Here is a 22,269-nt window from a genome sequence, read left to right as displayed (position 1 = left end):
CATTCATTCGAATGAGAAGGTGTGTCCAAACTTTTGGTCTGTACTGTACAGTGTTTGCTTCCCACTGAAATAAACATGTTCCTATTCTATTTATTTTTCTATTTTCAATCTTTCTAGAGCAGTTTGTCTATAAAAGTGACTGATGTCCTATAAAAGGCATTGTAGTGTCACGTTACAGTAAGCAGCGCTGCACTTTCCCAGACTGTGGGAACCATTTGATTGCATGTGTTGTGATATGGGGATTCTCGCAGAAGATTTGTAGCTGGCACTTTTGTTGACAGCTATTAAAACAAAGCAAGAATTGGCTGCTGCTTTAGAGAAGGAGCAGGAGAAGACAGCATATAGATTTTCTTGTCAGGGGCACCCGCACTCCCCATCACATTGACCTTAGTAGTAAGGGCAATGGAGGAAAGTCTTTTAACAGACAGGACATACAGAGGTGAAAAGTCAGTTCATAAAGTGGAAGAAAGACAAAGACAGGGGAGAGAAATTAGAAAAGAGAGAAGAAAGCAAAGAAGTCGAGCCAAAAGAAAAGTGAATGGAAGAGTGCAGGACAGGTTTCTGCTTGAGTGGCCAGAGCTAGCGAGAGTTGTCGAGTGCTTTCTGAAGGGAAGGAGCTTGTTTACTGCTGATATGACACAGCTACCCTGCAGAGAGGGAAATGCGAGCTCTCTGCCCTGTTATTATTAACAAGGACAAAGAGAACACAGAGAGTACACAAACATGGACTGGACACATGAGTGTGCGCACATGCATACCGTGCTCCATCCGTGCTGCCAATGTGACATGTATGGATTTTCCCTAGTGAGAATTATTCACAGAAGACATCTGCAAGACAGCCTTGCCCCCATCAAACAGCCCTGACCTCTTAAAAAAAAAACCTCTTCTCTAATGAAATGGGCTGAACCAGAGCTGTGTTAACTGGTGGAACTAAGAGCTGAGAGAAAACAGGAAAGTTGAGGCTGACAGTGGGGTTCACTGATGTAGGAGAGAAGGGAGGTGGGATAGGAGGTGATTGGAGGAGGTTGGATAAAAGTGGCCATATCATGACTTCCCCAAGTACTTATAAAGCTTCCTCAATCAATAAGTCCTTTCATTTGGCCAGCAAATACATCTGTGGACATTGAAGCTGAGAAATAATTACACAGCAACAGTTACTTCTTACCAGATAGAAGACTATAAAGAGAAATGTTTCTTTCCACTCAGCTGTCGCAATCAACATGGTGATGGCCTGACTAAAACACAATTTTGAAACAGGAGAGACTAGGACTGGGCTTCCAAAAGTTTAAATGGAAAGCTTCAAGGGCTGCTGATGAAAGGCGGGTTTCTTGCCTCAAAAAGCTAAATGTTTGTGAGGATTCTCATTGTTGATTCTTGACAGAGAATACTGGCTTAAAAGACAGGTCAGATAAGCAATACATGTACATGTTGAGAATCCTTCACTCAACAAAGGGATACAATTTATCTCCTATTTACCATGCGGCCCTTTCATTAGTTCCAAAAATCAGCTAAATCATGTGTTCGTCCAATGCCCTCAATAATCCTGGTTCCATTCTTCTGTGCCGTGCATACGTTCGCTGAATGACCCTCAAGTACCAGACAAGTAAATGGCACAATTAACTAAGACAGTCATGCATGTTGTGCCGGTCTATGTTGAACATTACGGTCTGCGAGTAATATAATTCAGACTCGTCAGATCTGACAGGGAAATGATGCCTCATGTTGTCCAGGGATTTGTATCCTAAAGGGAGATGACCTCTGCATAATCCCTCACTTCCTGGCCAGACACAAAGATGTAAAAGGACAAAGAAAAGAAGTGAAGACAGGAAATCTGAAGTAGGGCCATATAGAGAAAGGAAAAAAGTTTGATGGTAGCTGATAAAAGAAATATTAAATTAAAAAAAAGCTTCAAAAGAACACCATGGAGTACATAAAGGACAAACAGTCAATCAAACCCAAAATATATACAAATAAATCGTCTATCATCAGAACATTCCCACCTGGTAATTTACAGCCTATGGACAACTCTGCTGGTCTGTACACACATACTTTCACAATAATGTGAGCATGAAAGGTAGGGACGAAAGGTAAGACCGGTCAGGACATAGTCAGAGAAGTGTGGCTACCTTAAACACACTGGAAAGTGTCATGGCTCATTGTTTTGGCTCAATCAGGAATGTCTGGTTTATAAAGAAAATAGAAAAAAACAATGCACCCAAAACACTTTACTAAAAAAAAACAAAAAAACAGTTGTGTCTAAAAACGTCTGTTTTCAGAGGAATTAAGGGGCTTAGTAAAAGCCTGTTGTAGATAATTTCATTCACAACACTTTCTGACAAAAAGCAAGTGTGAAAATCTCTACTGAAGCAGACGTTTGCAGCAGTTGTAAGGCGTATTTAGTGTGTGTCAACACTATGCCAAGAAGTACAGCCATCAGAAATGATATTAGGGAAACAACTGCTGACTTTTCTTCACACATTTGGAGCACCTCTAACTGTTAGTTGCAAACAGAAAAGGTTCATGGAAACAGCAACAAACATTTGGAAGTTGGAGTTGCATCTTGGAGTCTAAAAAGATGTTTTTATGATCAGATAAAGCATAGTAGGAAAGGTTTAAAAGAAAAAAAAAAAGCTTATTTGGGAAAATTTTGGTGGAAAAGGTTTTTTTGAAAATCAGAACCCATACAGATGGTCAATATTGATTGGTGACAAAAATATGCCTCTAGATTTAGGAAGTGTCACATTTTTTTGTGTGTTTATAGATGAAATGACAAGTTTGTGTATTTTTTAAAAACAAACTTTCTGAAACGGTAAGATCTGAGGAAAACCAACATTTTAAAAGAAATCATACTTTTCTGAGGAAAGGTTTACATTTTTAAAGCCAGGCAAAATAGCTGAACACCTACATAACAGTTTCACCTAAAGAGTGTAACATATAATGAATTGTTTCGCATCAGATATTGTAATATAATGTACTGTGTACTAATATTTTCAAAATATGGTAAAACCATTTTTTTAAAAATGTTTCTTTTACCTGAAAAGGAGTGCATTTATTTAATACGTAAAAAAAAACTATTTACCTTTAATCGCAAAAGCTCTTCAAGGTCTTGAATTCTTTGTTCGGCTCCCTTGCTGCTGCCGCTTCCCAACACCACACTGCTGGCTGGGGACAAAGACCTGGACCGCTGAACAGGTGTTCCCTGGGTGAAGGTAAGCAATGAAGCACTAAGGTGAGAACTCAAACACACTTCACTTTACAGAGAAAAGCACAAGTCCATGAAGCAATTAACTTCTGCAGACACACCGAATGAATGCCAATAATGGAAATATTCATGTTCGTCCCATTCCCTTCCCATCTTCAGTAAAACGTGAACATGTTTAGCTGCACACAAACGCACACACACAAACAACCCGGCTGCCAGAGGAATAAAGCAAGCTGGAGCCGCACCATGCAGAAGCCAAAGGGAGGAGGTTCACTTCTGTGTGTTTGGAAGCCGGAGTTGCAAGCTGAGAGAAGCAAAGGTTTCTCCCTGTGACTGGCTAATGAGTATGTTCATTTCCATTTACATTGTTTCTTTGACAATAATGATGTCCCATTAGGGGAGACTAAAGGGGCTATAGATTCCAGAATGTGCTGGGCTTCATTACAAGAGGTGGGCAGGGAGGCTGCTCTAATTGCTCTACTAGGGGCCTCCAGGTTACACTTGATAGGACAACTGGAAGAGCTACCGATTAGAGGGGGGTGCAGTTTGCGAGCCAGAGTCTTCAGTAGAAATAAATAAAGAAGTGAAGAAGTGCTGCGGCTCTGCTGTAAAAAAAGCGCTGGGAACAATATGGTAGAAGAATATGAATATGTGAGGATAGCAGGCCCCATGCAGTGCCAGGCAGGGCTGTCCAGATGGCAGGCTAAAATATGTAATGCGACTAAATGCCCAACAGTCCTTGGGCAGGACTGCATGAGCAATTGAGAAGGAGAAGGAGGAGGTTAATGATGGAATACTTAATCAGTAACACCCATAATCCGAAACTGTGTTTTGATTAACACTTACAAACTTTGTCTTTAATTAATGTCATAAAGTGTAGCATTCTATGCTGGGGACTTCAAAGGCATTGAATCTTTTGAATCTACTTCCTTTTAGCAACAGTACTGAAGAAAATCTAGTATAATGCCAGGTCAGTTTGAATCAATTAAAAAAAAAAAAATCAACATAAATTCCTTTTCATGTTAAACATGTTTGGGAATGTGCCCCGGGGCTTCAGTTGACTCCAGTGACCTGGTGGACCCGGCTCTGATAACATGTCTGCATGGGTGCCAACCATGTGTTCCAACTCTGCCTTAATGACTCTATGCAACTAATTAGCAGATTGATCTGCATATTCCTGATAAGTGGCAGGCCAACTGGCTTCGTCTGTACGTACAGGGGGAAAACCCAAACACCAAAAGGAGAATCCAAACCCAACACTGAAACTTCAAGATGACCAATTAAAAAGTAACTTGTGGGGAATATCCAAAACTCTTTAGTCAAACCTCTCTCTATGAGGGTTTGCATGTAACTTTCAGCAGAGTCTTAGAAACATGTTTATCAATCCCTAACTCTTCTATTTAAGCAAAATGTTTTTTTATTAAAAAAAATTATTAAAACATAAAATATAACAAAGGATTCTCAAAGGCCCAAAAACACAACAAGAAAGTAAACTAATATCAAATTAGGGTGGGGTATGAGTGCCAAAGATTTGAGTTCAGTTTGATTTTTACTTGCACAACGCTCAACAAAATACAATTTTTTAACTCAGATTTCCTATAAAAATTGATTGGTTATTAGAAAAAAACAGTTTTTACACAACTAGTTATGTGAAGTGTACAAAGTGGAGGGTTTTTTAGGTGAATTATTTATTTTGTATTAAAAACTTACAGCAAAGCGTTTTTTTCTGGAAGAAGAAAATTACAAAATTTGCTTTAAAAGAAAGTTAATTATTGGATTAAATGAATAATTATTGTATTTTCTAAAGGAAGACTACTTTTATTGAATATATAGATTTATTTCAACCAAACCATTTAGAAAATACATTTAAAAAATAAGTAAATAAAAATCGGAAAATGAAAGATGATGGAAATACTGTAAATCTCAAATCCAAAAGGGGTTCTGAATCAAAGTGAACATTTTTTTCAAAAACAAGACAAGACTTTTTTTGGGGGGAAAGGAATAGATTTTCCAAAATTGTAAGTATCAGTCCAACACTAAATGGTGCAAATTGCAGGCTTTGTAGGGCTGTAAATGGTCTCTGACTTCAGCTAGCAGTAACACTCACTTTAAAATCAGATTTAAAAAAAAGAACTGTGCTTGTTGCTGTAAGCTACACATCCAAACACAATGCTACTTTAAAACTTGAGTTTAATCTAACAAACAGGTTTTGTATTGCATGTAAAGCAGTGAAACATGCTTCACTTAGCTGAGGAAGGCTTCTAAACAGATACAAAGAACTATAAAAACTCATTGCAAGTCCTATTTCTTATATTTTACTTTTTTTTTTTTTTACTAAACAAACAAATAAAATGTGTAATATGATAAGCCATCTATAAAGTCTTATTGTTTTGCCATTAATAATAAATATGTGGGTGGAGTATAGTCCATAGCAGGAAAAATATAGTTTTAAAATGAGAAAGACCAGACAAAGGTTGATTGAAAGATCAATAACTACACAGAGCCTTTGATGATAATGACAAATTATGCACAACATGAAAATACATGATAATATAATTCATAGCTTTATTCTGTGTAATGAAGCATATGAAATGTGAAAAAGCTGGATTCGGAGTGTCTCCTCAGATCAAAATGGGCATATTTTTACAAAAATAAGTTGGTTTTGCATCTCATACACTTCATTTTCTGGTTATGTGTCACGGCAGACAGATTAGGTCAGCCAATCGTCTATGTAAAATCATCTAGGAAAGAACCATCTAATAAAGTAATTGTGTTGAAAGTATCAGTGCATTTAGGGGAGTATAATTGTGGTTTATTGTTAGATGTAATGAGGACAACAGCATAAATCAAACAATGTCTTTAGGCCGTCCTTGGAGTGAGTGAGGCCATCTAGAAATGTGTCCTGCCAAACTTATGAGTGAGATTCAGAGCAGATCAAAAGCCTCTTTCTTGTTCATGATGTACTGCTGAAGCGGTAAATTAGCCAGTGCCTGAGCCCAAGGCATGCGTGAAACCAGCAGCACACGCCAGTCTGCTCACAGTAGGAGGGGCGTTGTGTTTGTGTGTTGGCAAGTTCAGGACAAAGGTTGACAGAAGTTTGCTCTGCTGAATCACATGATTCTCATCAGGCACTTTTTTTTTAATGATATTTCTTCTCCGTGGCTTTGATCTATCTCATATAAGCAAAACGGTTACGTGAGGGCATGCTGACTCGTCACACAGGTGCCGTCTGTGGCATAATTACCAGTGGAGTGAGCTGAACTACCTGTTGTCTTCTGACGGGGCGAGCAGATCTGGGATGGAAATTCTTGTCTTCAGGTGTGAGATCAGAATCTGTGGTGGAGGCCTGATCAGTGTGAGAGCCGAGATTTTCAGCATCGGCCCGCTCTACAACCAAAGCCTGCACGGAAAGAAAGGCAACAAATTTGTTTGATATAAACATTAAAAAAAAGACAATAAAGGTAGGTTTTTACTAGAACATGAACATATGAATAAAACAGACTACCACAGGTGTGCAGCTGGTAAAAGAAGAACTCTGAAGACAAAAGCCTGCAGCCTACAGAAAAGTTGCAATGATGGTGGAAGATAAAGTAGTACAGTTTGGGTATCTTGTTGTTATTTTCCTTCAACTTTTTATGAATTCATTCACTGAATTAAGTGCTTCAACAAGCGCACTCATCTGTTTATATCATCACCTGCATTGTTTCTCTTAGTTTTTCATTGTAAAGCCTGATTTCAATACTGCGGAAAACTTCTGATCGGCACACTAAAGTATATAAAGTTTTGTGATAAAACAAAGACCTTTACAGAATGTTATCCGCAAGCAAATATGGGTAGAATGTCATCACCTTTTTCCAAAAAGTCCTGATTGCATTATCAGAAACCTGGCATCTGGGTGTGACCTTGTTAACTGCCAGGGTAATCAACTTTAACCAAAGGGGAGGAGAGTGGATGATAAATTATTAGTGAGGAAGATTTTGTTCATGTTTTATTAAATTGGCCTGTCAAAGGGGGCTGGTCAAATTATCTGGGGCCTCGTTTATTGGAGGTTGGCCATATTGGCGCATCTGTTACAATTACTTATAATTTTCAGGCAGGCAGCAGGACGAAGTGGGTTTTTTAGCATCAGCCACATAAAGCAATTTGGAAATTAACTGACGGAGTGAGAGGTGTTTAACTCTTTCTCAGTTCCCCACCCCCCACCTCCCACCCCATCCTGATGTTCATCCAGTAAAGACGGAAACAGGAAAAAAACTGAAGGGAATAGAAACATAAAAAGGTGCAAAATAAACATAATGAAACTGCAGCAAATCTGACAGATAGGGGAGCGCGTGAAATTAAAATGACAGGAGAGAAGATGCTGGTGGAGTGGGAGTGAACAAAAGTACGGCAAGATTGGAAAAAAGGCTAAGACATAAAAAAAGAAAAAGAAAAGAACAAGTCAGCCTTGGTAATTACTGAACACGATTAGGTTCTTAGGGGAACTTGTCGGGCACTAGTGGCCCTTGCCAGTGAGGATGCAGCAAGCAGGAACATATGGAGTGAGGCTTGTGCTTGTGCTCCCCGAAGCTCGTGACCCGTCTGCTGCCGAGCCCTTGAGCGGAATCTGAAATGAGACTTGCCAGACCTAATGTTCTGCACATGCACCGTTTATGTCACAAAACAAATCTGATCACTGTTAATTAAGGAGGGGCTATAATCAGGAGGGGGGGGGGGGGGGGGCACAGAAAACCACGCAACACAGTGCTTAGAAAAATGTGTGCTCACACAGGCAAATCCAGACCAATCTTTAGAACGACAGAACGCGTGGAAAAGTATTTAAATCTAAGAGTTTTTTATGTTCCCTTATTAAAGAAGGTGTGTATGAGGGCTATGCTAACTGAGGAAAGGTACAGCACAGAGTCCGCACATGTTTTATGCCTGCGTAGGCAGGCCTGAGTCCTCCCACACAGTTTGCTTGACCCCAGTGTATGTGTTTGAATGGGTGAGTGTAGATCTCTGCAGCAGCACATGGCTGTGTTTCAGTAATGAGATGGACTGCGCAACACACCCGCTCTCATCTAATGAGAGCAGTTGAGCTTGTAAAACACACTGCTGGCCTGCATGTCATTAGCATGTCTGTGGCCCCGAATCCGGCCCGGCTTCAAACGCAAACGCCAAACTCCTGTCGACAATATTCTTTGATAAAAAACAAAAAACAAAAAAACATCCCGCGCACAAGATGAGCGGCTGACCAGAAAATGCAAGCAATTTTATTTAGGTATTTATCCTGGACGTCAGACGATTTAAGAGCTAAATGTAGATAAATACTGTGATTTTGCGTTTTCTTTACTTTTTCTGGAGAACAAAAAAAACCAAAAGTTGGCAGGTGGGGATGGGAGATTTATGCAAGAAATGCGAGTACCTGTGTAGCTAGATCCAAAAGCATAATAAGTGAGGAAGAAATATAACTAAAAGAGGCAACAAGTGTTTTATTTTCCTTTTCTTAAAATTAAAAAATACAGTATTCACAATAGCATATCTAAAACAATAAAAAATGAAGTAGCCTAAAGCACATAACAAAATACAAGTAAAAAAACAGATAAGGGGAAATTGGCAGACACAAATCAAATATATAAGAAAAAACTCAATAGTGGAGTCAATGCTGACAGCTAAAAGTAACATCTACATGGGAACCTTTCATTAGAAAAAATACTCTGATTTGTATCATTTTTTTTAAATAAACAAAACAAATTTCAGTAAACATTTTAAATACAGATTTAATTCTCTTCAGGAAGTGTCCATGTTTACTTTTCTTATTCCCATGCCAACAGGAACATTTGAGAGCTTTGAATGACTGCCTACACAATTAACAATTTGCCTTTCATTCAGTCTGATGATTAGCCAAGAAAGCCTGGGGTCTGCTATGGTTTCTAATGTGGGGGTTTAATCAGCACTCAGCTTTGATAGCCAGAGACTAAACTACTCCAGCTATTGTTCATTCATTCCTCTAATGAGGGATATTCCCTTCCTCTTTATTATGATTGTGACCACCTGACCTTGTAGCCACAACTTTGCTAATCTGTTGTTGCGTTAAGGCCACACACAGCTGATTTATGCTCCTTTAAGAGGAATAAATCTAACACAAGTGGTAAAAACTACACAGTTACTCGTAATCTTTTTGCATTGGAAAATAAGAAAAACTTTAAACACTGAACATGTTGACCTACTTTTAAAATTCTAAAAAGGAATCTGGACATTACCCTATTGAAATATTACATTTCAAATTCCTATATACACATAAATATTCACCTATTAAAGTGTCACAACTATGTTTGTTTGCAGGCTTGCAATGGGGAGGTCGAGTTTGTGCATATTGTTTAGTATCTAAAATCATAAATAAGAAAGATTAGTAAGAGAGAAATCATACAAAAAAAGAGACAAAAGTTAAAAAAAAAAAACTAAAACATGCCAAACCATAGGATTTTGAATTTTTCAAAGAATAAAAATTAGTTCTCCGTTTTGTTTTTATTTTAAACTCAGTTTCGTGTGTTTAAGAGTTTAAACTCTGAATTTACTTAAACAAAAAAAAGTCAAAACTGATAATCCTTGTTTAGATAGGTGTCGTCATTAACAGATTTTTGAATTGTAGGATCTAAAAGCGAGCCTTGTTAGTCTGTTAAACAAACTTCAGAGCATCGAAATGAACCTGTCTTTATTGTATCAAAAATGTTTAGGTAAAATAAAATAAAAAGCCCTGGAAACAGCTGTCAATCAGTGTGTCCCATCATTTTACCCCATACTTCAAATTATTACATCTTAACAGCAAATGTTAGTAAAATGAGTTTGATTTATTTATTAAGGTAAGTTCCGATGATCCAACTTTAGTTGATAAAACTCAGACTTCTCACAGCAGCTGTTTCCTTCCTGATTATCGTCTGCAGAGAGCCTAGAAAGAGCGCGGTATTCAAAGCTATGGCTCTGGCACATATTTAAATGAGCTCTGAGCCTCTCCACTGTTGTTCTCCTTTACCAATACATTTAAAATTTTAATCAAATCGGCCCTCACAACCTAGGCATTGGAAATTTAACAGGGACTTCTTGAAGAATTTAAGAATATATGTACTTCAACACTTGCAGCTTAAGTCAAACACAACAGAGCATACGTAGAAATCCACATCCTAATAGAAGGGCCCTGCAGTTACAAAGCTTTGGGTACAGGTTCGATTAGTTTGGTGTTAAGTCTTTAGTATTCAATCAAAATGTTGTAGAAACATTTTGCTAGCAATATTGTGTTGCAGCCACAAAACAAGTCTTTTTTATTTTATTTTATTTTATTATTTAGGAAGTAAAATAAATCCTCCATATCAGGCGGGTAGTCTGAAGATTCTGTTGGATATTTTTAAATTGATAACTAAGGAGAAAAGAACAATGATTAATTTTTCATTATTAGTTTTTAGTAAACTTCCCTTTTCTTTAGTAGAACACTTCCAATATATTAACAATTTGAACTATAGTCCTACAACTTAAATCTAGCACACTCTGGTACTATTGTAGTGTAGTGTGTTATTTGGAGAACATTAGTAATTGTGTTACTTTTAGCATAAAACCATCTCATTCAAACGATCATGCTTTATTTTGGTTATAGCTGTTTAAATTGTGAAGATTACAAGGAGTTTGATGCATCTTAGTTTTTCTTGGACAGAAAAACCTCAATGCTGTGCGTTTGTATTTTCTCCCCCATCCAAAGTCCACACTGCATACACACAATACTAACTGAATCTTCTCTAAATATAATATTAATTACTGGGGGAACACTGCTGTACTGTATTTAATTACTGACTAAATGAACCGTTTATACTTTACTGCTGGTTTAATTAACCAGGTTAAATGAGATAGAGCAATTGTAACTCGTTTAACATTTGAGCTGATACCTTTTGACTTCCCCAATCTGGAGGCAGCCGTTTCAGAAGATATCAACCAATCAAATTACACAATTACAGTTTCAAGAGGCAGCTACTAAAAAATATTACATTAGGCTGAAATAAGATCTTGCTGAAGTTGGTGTAAGAAATGGAGTTTAATCTGGGCCCTAATATTGCACCAACAAATATTTACATGATGGGTGAACGTTAAGAAAGACATTTTATTTTTAATACTTTTCCTCCTGCAGTTGTTGCAACTACAAGCATAATGCCCAACAAAGACTATACTTGTTTGCTAATATTTTGATATGTTTTGAGGGTTACAAGAGAAGGTTTATGAACCTAACATTCTTCATGGATCACCTGAACAAGTAGTTACTGGTTGTAGTAAAAACTTTTTTTTTATAAAACAGCTTTGACGATATATTGCGGCCTTAATAAAACTACAAAAACAAGATTATCAAAGAAATGACCATTTTTGTTGAAACCAAATTTAAAAAGAAAACATTGCAAAATAGTTACCAAATATCAGATGTGGTTGTTGAGTTTTTCATTGAAAACGAAAATGTTTTGAATATCACATAAATAGCCTAGAATACATTTTAGAGATGTTTTTCAAATAGAGTGAATATTAACATCTCAGGTAAGCACGTATCAGAGAAATATCGCCTGCTCTGTATCGTTTAGCGGGTTTCAGTGTACTCCGCAAGTCTCCAAAAGCCACTTTTCTCTACAACACTAAACGGTTGATCAACTAAAGCTAACTCTTTTGTTATTCTGTTTGCTTTGGCACTAGCCTTTGCAAACTTTTCAAATCCGCTGGTCACGGACAGAGTGCTGCTATAGGGCTGCAGGATACGAGGAAAACTGGTGATGTGCGATATAAGTGATCAATATTGCTATGACAATATGACTTTCGATATGACTTGGCTTGCATCACCACTATCTAGGGGTGTGACGGTCCATTTTGACAACGATTTGATTGATATAATAATTTGTGGTTGCTGATAGTTATTATTACTTCATTTTGAACGATCCAATTCGATCCACTTCACTGACCTAAAATGAATCCAGGGCGGCTGTGATGGCATTTGGTCGTTTTTATGTTATAGTAAAATAAACCTACCGTGCTTCAATCCAAATAGTATTTTCCAATACAGATTATAATTGATTTGTTTCATTTTGATGCCAATACATAATGGCTTAGGTCAGTTCAATTCGATTGAACAACTAGCCTCAAACAGATGGATCTGGCTGCATCATTGGAATAATAGGAAAATTAATCAATTCATCGATTAAGTTAATTAATTGTTACATTATTGTTGCATTAAATTAACATAAAATTGATTTACACAAAAATGTAAATGTGTTTAATTTATACTCCATCAAATGATGAAACTTTACTTAAACTCCAACAACTCCGTAAAAAGTTAACAGTACAGAAAATATAGTACAAGTGAGAAGTCGTAGCACCTCTATCACCACATCATTAGGAACTATTGAGGCTTTGCATTGCCTTGGGCATCCAGTTCAAAGGTACATAGCTGAAGTCAAACACCTGCTGACTGACAGATGCAAAACTGCAACCTTAACTTCATTTTCTAATGCTGAACATTACTAAGCTTCAATTAAACTCACCTCTTTTCACTTCTAATCTAGCTTTTATATCTGACTGGAGTGTGTTAAAAGGTCTTACTGCTATGTGGGTGGGGGAAGAAGATCAAGACTGATAAAGCAGGTAAATCCTGAATTCAGGCGAGAGCAAAAAAAAGGATCAGATAACTTACATAAAAAGACAGTGGCGCAAAAAGTAAGAACATAAAAAAAGAAAGGGGCAGATCAAGGCTAAACTAGAGCACCATCAAAAGACTGATTTGGATAAAGACCACCACTGCAGGCAGTGGTTGAAGTGTCAAGATAATGTGGTGCTTGCAAATGTGTCTGCCCTTGCACCACATTACCGGCTCTCTTTTGGAAAGACGGAACACAAGTTATGTTCTGTTCAATAAAATTTAAAAAACTGTCACTAAAATCATAGCAGAAAAAGCATTCGTGAAAAGTGGAGAAAGGGACGTTTTATCAAAAAATATAAATAAAAATAGTTTTGAAAATAGTAGTAAAACTTAAAAAGGAGGTTACCTTGAAGTTGGTTTGTTTGTTTGACGAGGAGTAAAGGGTTACATGTTGAGCCTGCTGTTGCTGCTGCTGCTGAGGATGTTGAATTTGCTCTTGTTGTTTCTGTAGTTGAGCCTGTAGTTGTGAGATGAGCTGGTCTTTGTCAGCTAACTGGCTTCTGAGTTCCTGGTGACTTTGACGGAGCTTGGATTCACTCATTACGAGAGCCTGGTAGCACTGACTCAACTCCTTGTAAAGCTGTCAACAAACAGAAGGATGGTGTTGGAAAAAAGGGAAATAGCATTTAAAGACCTACTCCGAAGAACACTGTGCTGTTACTGGCTTTAACGTCTTCTTGTGGCAGTTTTTTTCTGATGACGGAGTACATGTTTGAAGAAAATCAAGCTTAAAATTGCATTTCAGAGTATTTCTATATTCACATCATGGTGTATCAGATGCAGATGAAAAAAAATGCAGTTTGAAAAGCTTATATTTGTTATGAAAAACGTACAACGGCAAGCCACAAGCTCCCTGCTTGGCTCTATTCTGATGCACATCCACTTGCAGACAAATAATTCCATATACGTCTTTGTTTTCCTCTAGTGAGCTGGCAAACTGGCTAAAAACTATACAGCTGCATAGCTCCAATATTGCTCGCCATTATTTTTGCACCAGTAATGTCAGGTTGGGGTTGTGAGGGGCTGTAAGCTAACGGGCAAGAGTGTAAACAGATGGCTGTCGGGAAGCAAGGGCGGGCCTACCCTGCGCCAACTGCCCATCCCACAACTTAGAGGTGAATTTCTAATGCACTACAGTTGCTCTACAGAAAATATGTCTTTTTGATTTTGGCAAAGTTAATCAAAAGACAGAAAACAAGAGCAAAGTGGAGATATGAGCCTTTTATGGGGGTGAATGTATATTTTTGAAGTGTTTCTTTCTGTTGCTTAAGCTGTCAGTGCCAATGTGCAACTTCTTTATTCATAAAATACATCCACCCACTGCGTTTCTGCAACAAGCTGAGCTGCAGTCAACTTTACAGCTGCTAAATTTAGCAATAAAAATATAAAAAGTTTAATCTACTGAAAAGTGAAAAGACAGCTGTTAAATTCATTTCAAGATCAATGCCAGGATGGTAAAATGTTATTTCTTCACAACTCTATTAGATTATACTAGCAAATCTCCTTTTTAAAAATACAAAAGATCCATACCTTAATGTTTCAAAATTAAATGATTTATTTTGTGCAAACATATTTTCAAATCCTAACTGAAGTTGAATAGTCAGCAGGTATCCGGAGAGCATCAACAGCACCATAACAGTTTTAGAGAAATGTTCTCAGAACAGTGCAATGACTGTAAATTACAGCAAAGTGGCAAATAAATCACCATAGTAGCTAAGGGGAGAATGGAATTCAACAAATTGGCTATAGCGATGCTGAGATTGAGGATTGTCGCACGTGTGTGGCTGTGAATACCCTCTGATATGAGGTGGTGTCAGCAGTGTGTGCCTCCTCCTGGTTCCTCAGGACTCGTTGTGTGTCTAGATTGAGTACCTCCAGCTGTTTGATCAGGTGGCTTTGCTCCGCTGCATGCTCTGAGCTCTGTCTGTACAGAGTCTGCACATCTGCAAAGTCACAACTACAAAAACACACAGAACACGAAATAAAAACCATCCAACTAAAAGTCCAAATTCTAAATTTGCCCTTTAATGAATCCTAGATCATAAGTGATAGATAATACATCCTAGACATTTAATAACCCTTTTTTTAGATTTGCCAAAATATTTGAAACAAAGAATGTTAGAAAGGGGAAACTTGTGATTCACAAGATTGTCATTTACAAAATATACACTGAAAAGACATAAAATGATATTGAACTGATCAACTAAACTCGCATAACTAATTATCCAGGATGTGAAGGCGTCCATCTGATTGGTCAAATGCATAAATGGATTTATTTGATTCATTAAACACTTCAAGCTGCCATAAGATTGTTTTGGCACATTTATGGTAATCATTTATTGCAATTTTCGCTGACTTTTGGGATAAGCGTATTGCACAGCTTGATATCGCGATAACAATAATTTGGGATTTATTGTGCAGGCCTTCTAGAGACGAACAGTTCTTCAGCCATCAAAATGAAATGTTTTCTCTTTTGGTGTAGCATTCAAAAGGCTCTGTTGACCATGTAAATATTTCTAAATGCATAACGCTGCTACCAAATCAATGGATGATTTAAATTTGCAGCAAAATGCAGGAAAAGAAAAGGGCAATGAAAATGGCAACCAGTGAGTACAATATTGTATTTCCTTAGTTAACAATTTAAAAAAAAGGTCTTTAACAAAATGTCTCTTAATTATTCAAAATTACAACTTTTCACAGTTTTTAAAGAACTGTTTTTGTGATCATCTGTGAGTCTGTATTTCACTCCTGTGAAATTATAATTCACTATTGTTATAAATAAGCTAGCTAAAGATGCAACACTGGTGTGACTGACATGTCCGATTGCCTCTGGTCTTAAAAGACAAAAGTAGTTAGAAAAAAGGGTAAGATTACCAGTAAGGCTCCTGGAGTTCTCAAAGTTTTTATAGTATCGACTAAAGCTTAGCCAAAGCCGGCCCCGTTCCCTTTTCTTTCCCTTATAACGCAAATCCACTTGGCAGGGCTTATAAAATGGCTTTAAGTGAGCCAGAAAGGAAGGAATCCATGTCACCCCCAATCCTTCAAACATGGAACCTAATTCCTTGTGAAGTAACCCATGTAAAGTGATATGCATTTCAGAAGGATATCTATATGGGAATAATACATTTTTCTATCGTGTAAAAAATGACAAAGTTTCCCTATTTTGAAGGGTGAAGTGGGTTATTTACAAAAGGAAGAACCTTTTTTTAGTTGCTAGAACATACCAAAGGCGATGAAGTTGCTCCTCTTTTGTTGCCACTTCCCTCTCCTTGGTAGTGAGCTGCGCTTGGAGATCGTTACTGTGTCTCTGCAAGGTGGACAGCTCCAGCAAAGTATTATGCAGGTCCTTTTCAAGATCCTGGTGTAGGAGAATAAACAGAATACTTAAGTCAGACTAAAACAAATTCAGAATATCTTTCATCAAAGCATGTTACATAAATTAGGCATTAGTTTCTTAAAACAAAACTAGTGTTTTGAACTGAATTGTGGAGTTGGACTGCTCCAGAGATTCTTTTTTAATTTAATTTAGAATGTATAAGTCAGATTGGAACTGTGGAATCCATAATGGAGGAATTAAAAGTAAGACTGGGTACAACACAAGTACTCCAATGAAATTAGATGACTGATTCAATCACATTATCAAAGTCTTGCTTCTATAAGGGTAGAGACCTGTAGGAAAAGAAAAGATGTCCTTGTTAGCTTGCTAGCAGTGATTCACAGTGATTTAAGCGACTCATAGTTACTTTAAATGTGTTTGTAGTCACATCTAAATGCTAAAACAATGTTTAGTCACTTTGGCTTAGAATAATGTTTAAAAGACAAAAAGTGACCAAACGATGTTGTTTAGGTGGTGTGTGGTAGTTGATGAGTATTTTAAACAAACATGGACACAACCGTCCTCTCAACAGATTTTTCTATTGAGCACTGATTGGTGGTGATCTGACAGGTGACAAAACACACAAAGACAATGCATCTTTTCTGTTTACTGAATTCCAGGTCACTATACCTGGAGTTAATAATTAAAAGAATAGTGAAAAGAACCACGGCACCTTTTTTTTAGAAAGACCCACGCACGTATATGTCTAAGCAATGAGACAAACGACCAGGGTTGTAAATGCTGTCTTATATTAAGGTTTGCCAGACTCTTTTGGAAACAATGATTTCTCTATCTGTCTTCTTTCTCAATGTAAAGTGTCTGACTCTTAACAGTTACAAAGGAACCTACAGCTTTCTTTTCATAAACGGCAAGACTGGCTGCTCTAAAACCAGCTTCTCCCCTCCATTCAGCTTTGTGTTGCAAAACTCTTTTGTGTCCAAAAGGGCTGAACAATTGTCCAAAACACTTACTGATGATCACTTAATCAAATCAACTTTATTTGCCGATCTAAAGTACTGTATTTGTGCTCTTAATCTCCTCTGGAAGAAGCAAAACTGACTTTGTAGGACTGAATGAGGTGCAAAACTCTTCACTTCAGAAAAAAAGTCACATTTTTTGTGACAAACTGAAAGAAAAAGATTCTTTCTGGGAAATAAATATTTCTAAATTCTGTAGACTATGTCAGATCATGCTGCTTCTATATTTTAACCTGCTATGTAACACAGAGGTGGGAAAATTGAGAGGGCCTAAGACCCATTCTAGATCTGTATCAAGTATCTGAATACTCGGATACTTGAAACTGTGCAATCAGTTCCCGAAAATTTCTGATTGTGTCAGAACTGTGTGCAATTGTGTCAATCTATACATTTTCTGAAACTTATTATTTGTGTCAAACAAGTTGTCGAATTACTCAGTGAATTCCCATATTTTTCATAATCCAAGTCGAGTATTCAAAATAATGTGAAACCGAGGTACTAATAAATATGCATTGTACAAAATTATAATTAATGGCATGCAAGTACAAATCTGCAAAAAAATTCCTAACAAAGTAAAAAGAAAGGACGAGCAAAAAGGATTTAATTTCAATTTGAATGCTTAAACAGCAATAGTATCAGTGTACAAATATGTCTATTTATGATTTAAGACTACGGTAATTATAATGGCATAAATTACATGTGTATGTGAATGTACATATATGGAGATGCATCTTCTTTTACTTTTAATCTTTATTCTTCCAATCAAGTCACAATCAATCATCCAAAGTTTTGATTGCTTGAAATAAACAAATTCTAAAAAGCTGTAGTTTCTATCGCATTATATTTATCTACAACAAAAATAAATAAAATATTTTAATATTGTGTATTAGGGGAAAAATGACAATACTGCAAACCTTTAAATCAGTCGCATGTCAGATGGTAATTTTAGGGTTTGATCAAAGTTTTTTCTACATTCATAGGGAGTGTGTGTGTGTGTGTGTGTGTGTGGGGGGGGGGGGGGGGGGGATGGGAGATTAAAGAGTTCAAGGTCTTTGTGGCTCTAATGGTTCTGTCCCTGCGCTCATACCTTTAATCTGGCCTGGGCGGCATTCTTCTGGTCTTGCTGACTGTTGACCTGCTGCTGTTTCTCCTCCAGGTCAGCTCTCAGGGCAGCACAGCAGGACATTAATCCCTCTTTTTCCTTCTCCAGAGCATGCACCACCTGCTGCTCCTCCTCTTCTTTCTTCATACTTTTGGTCTTCATTTCCTGGACACACATAGGGAGTGTGTGTGTGTGTGTGTGTGTGTGTAAGAAAAGGAGAGGGTAAAGTAAACAATGGCGACAACACAAAAAAAACCACACTCACACACACAAAAATACACAATAATAATGAGAAAATAAAGAGGGAAGCCTGGAGACACAAAAAGCGGAGTAGCCCATAGGGCTGGAGCTGAAATGAATACATAAACAGTGAAATCGGCTTTTCTGTACAAGCCCCCCGCGTAGGTTGCTGATTGGCCAAGGTCATCTGAACTGGAGGACTGGACCCTAGCGAGCAGGTGTTGGTTGGTATGGGCCAAGACGTGCTGCAAGAGCCGGCCTCATATGGGCATAGGGGCCAGACTGTCAGCTTTAATGAAAGATCCTAATGAGAATGCTGTTTGCTGCAAGACCCATTAGATTCAACCCAGGTATCCTTTGATGCTGTCCCCCACCATTTCTCACCATGAGACGCAACCAAGCCTGTGGAAGGACCATTTCTTTATTAATTAATCATAACCGTGTCCCATCTAAGCATAATTAGAGAGAAGCCACACCATCACGTGTGCAGTGTACACTTTCCTCCACTGAAGGAGGCATTAAGTATTTATGTGCAGGTAACAACCTCCTTTTCTTAGCTCCCTTTTTCCATCAGGCACACAGTTTCCAGTTGTGAAGGATTCTCTGTTGTCAGTAGAAGGAGAGAAAACTGAACCCAAGAGTGGGTGAGACATAGTAAGGATAAAGAACAGAGAGGAAGACAGATTCTGTTCAAGAGGCATGAAGAACCCTTACCATCCACTAAATGATTCAAATGCCTGAGGCCTCAGCTATGGGGGCTTCTTGTGTTGCATGTCATATAGAAACGAGACTTTAAAATCGGAAATCCTGCAGAAAAGAATGTTCTACCTACCTCAAGTTCTTGACTCTTTCTGGTCAGGTGTTCCTGCAGAGCTTTCAACTCCTCCTTTTTTAAGGCTCCCTCCTCTTCAACTGTTGTTCTTTTTTGCAACAAGTTGTCAATTTCCTGCTTGTGTTCCTTCACTTTCTGTGGCAGATTCATAGAAACAGAAGAATAAAGAGAAAAGCACTGGACACTAATAAAACCGAAGCAAACAGAGCAGTAAGTTGCAGGCTACTGAGACTTATTGTTTAGAATCCATTGACTGTAAATGAGAACTGGACTGAGTAGTGTGACATTTAGAAGAAGATTTTCTTCCAGTTGTAATGAAATAAAGTCAATTCGATTGCTGCTTTTTCAGTGTATATACGTTGCCATCAGGAACCATTGATTGGTCTGAATAAACATTTTCATGACAACCACTCTCTTCAATCAAGACTTGGTTTGCTGGAAGGCCACACCCCTACCAATTGAAAGTGGGCTTGGGCGAATCTGTCAATCAAACACTTAGAAAGTTCGACAGGAGGCCACCTACTTTTATTGAGGCATCTGATTGGACAGTTTATAACGTGAATGACTTATAGATAAATTATTATTAGTAAAATGATCAAAAATTAAAACTAAAGTATCTGGGCTAGAATGGTTATTCTTACAAACATAAAGACTAAGTAATAGTTGTTTATTTCTCAATAGAAGTCTATGGGATTTTGGCTTCTTGGGACCATCGGGTACTTCCCATTTGGAACGTGAGAGGTGAGGGGTCACTCAGTCCAGTTCTTTTATACAGTCAATTGTAGCACCTGGCAAACAACAAAAACATACAGGATCATTAATTATTCTCTTAAAATCAGTAAAATGAATGCTGAATGTGCCAAACTACATTCATAAAAACTGCAAAGAGAAAATAAAACTCTTTAATTTTTTAATGTTGGAACAGAAGTGGGTCCTGTCTAAAATTGCTCAAAAAGCACCCTTGCGCTTAAAATAAATAAATAGAACTGGAAAGTATTAATTGTTGATACAATGTACAATTTGCTTAGCCAAAGAGAATGAAAGTGTCACAGATTTCATGATTTCCCACTTTTAATGACATCTACTTGGTATTTGACAACTCTTGTGGGCTCAGAAGGAGGAGAATGGTTCCTTAACACTGCTTTAGAAAAGGTCATGCATTGGATGGTAATCCACAGCCAGCTGTGGGTACACTGTCTTCAATAACACTGTGCTCGGGATGAAATTAATTGCTCCGTTGAGGAATATTGCTCAGAATTATCCAAATAGCGGATTTAGCGTTACTTACTACTTCTAGCCGGTCATGCTAAGAACAGAAGGGCTTTAATAGAGATTTATACTGGAGAGCAGAAAATACATTCAAACACAGATAATGAGCTAGGCAAGAACAACCTGAACTCCAGCAGCACTAACTCAACTGACAGATGAAAGGAGCGGAGCATGTAAAGTTAGGAGGTCTGGACAAAGAGATCAGAAAAGAAAACTTTTGAATTGCATTCAAGAATGAATATATTACATTAGAAAATTGAAAATGGACAAAAATGGACACACAATACCTCCATACCTTTAAGACAAAACCTTTTAGCAATTTTGCATACCTTTTTAAAAGGCCAAGTGGCCACCAGATCCAATAAAGAAATGAAACATTTTCTTTTTCCCTTATCCCAGTGTATAATGTGAGAGTAGTTAGCGAAAGTTATTGCTAATTTAATATAAAGAAAAACACACGCGATTCAAGTGGTTAACAATGTCAAATGTGTCATTTTGGGTGGATTATATTATATTTGAATACATTTTTTTTATCTCAAATGTATATCTCTGAGTTTAAAAGTGTGTATTTTATTGTCCATACCCCAAAGGTATCCATAAACACTGGATTAACTGGCTAAAAGAGAAATAGGTTTGCATAAGAATTTCCAATAATTTAAAAATCAATTAATTCATGAAAAATTATGAATTACTTTAGTATTTCAAAAAGTAAACTTAGAGTTTAGACGTTTTACTGCACTCAGGAATAAGGCGGAATTCACTGCCTAATTCTTGATTAAATTCCATTTAAGATATATTTGTATATTTTTGTAAAAAATGTTTTCACATAGATTTTATTTTAAGCCAAACAGTCAGGTAGAACAATCCTAAAAAATATAAACTGCTACATTGAATATGAACACAAGAGCAGTTTTGAAAAATACAAAAAACGTTTGAAAGGAAATCTATTTTTTCTTGAGTTAATATTTTATTGTTTGAGTAAGGATAAATTCAATGAATTAAATGTTTGTTTTGTTTTTCCATCCCAACATGGAATCCTATATTTCAGATGTTTTTTCAATCAAGACAATCTCCAGTTAATGGTGAGAGAGAACTTCTTTTCTAACATGTTAATGTCTTTTCTGTGTTTACTTTTTCAACAGGAACGCTAAATATTTATGATTCTTTTGCCGCACATCATTACAGCATTAGTAAGTGCTAAAAAGACGTGGCAAACATCAGTATACCGGTAGTCTCAATTAGAATTAACTTTTTTTTAATGAACAAAGTGATGCAAAAATGATGATGATATCAAGTAAATTACATTGGTCATTGTAAACCCATATGTCATCAGGTTCAGGAAGTTTAATAAAACTTTGCATTACATCTAAACTTGTTTCATGTGTTTTACTTTTTCTTTGGGCGATAAAGGAATAAAGACTCATTTGTCCTAGCAATGCAAAGGGCATCACAAACAAGAAATATTCAGTTGAGTACATGATGGCAGGCTTGGACAGTAGAATCTGAACACCTTGTTGCAGTTTTAAGTTCATTTTTTATATGATCAGCATGTACTTGGTTTTCAGCGTATTAAA

The 22,269-nt window shown here is 37.2% G+C and overlaps 1 protein-coding gene across 2 annotated transcripts in view; it reads right to left on the bottom strand.

Moving 5' to 3' along the window:
- Positions 1-22,269, bottom strand: part of LOC111948960 (centlein-like) — a 192,281-nt gene that overhangs the window by 62,345 nt on the left and 107,667 nt on the right. For both annotated transcript variants that reach the window (XM_078952039.1, XM_078952049.1), the window contains 7 exons: positions 19,427-19,561; positions 18,340-18,519; positions 16,124-16,257; positions 14,694-14,856; positions 13,246-13,479; positions 6,468-6,602; positions 3,080-3,199 (listed from right to left, as the gene is read on the bottom strand). In XM_078952039.1, the coding sequence (XP_078808165.1) occupies positions 3,080-3,199; positions 6,468-6,602; positions 13,246-13,479; positions 14,694-14,856; positions 16,124-16,257; positions 18,340-18,519; positions 19,427-19,561 (1,101 nt within the window). The remainder of the gene's footprint in view (positions 1-3,079; positions 3,200-6,467; positions 6,603-13,245; positions 13,480-14,693; positions 14,857-16,123; positions 16,258-18,339; positions 18,520-19,426; positions 19,562-22,269) is intronic.

Source organism: Oryzias latipes, chromosome 1, assembly GCF_053564925.1.
Source record: "Oryzias latipes strain Hd-rR chromosome 1, Olatipes_Hd-rR_3.1".
NCBI classification, from domain to species: Eukaryota; Metazoa; Chordata; class Actinopteri; order Beloniformes; family Adrianichthyidae; genus Oryzias; species Oryzias latipes.
The sequence above is the reverse complement of the archived record's forward strand: the minus strand, read 5'-3'. Positions and strand labels throughout refer to the sequence as shown.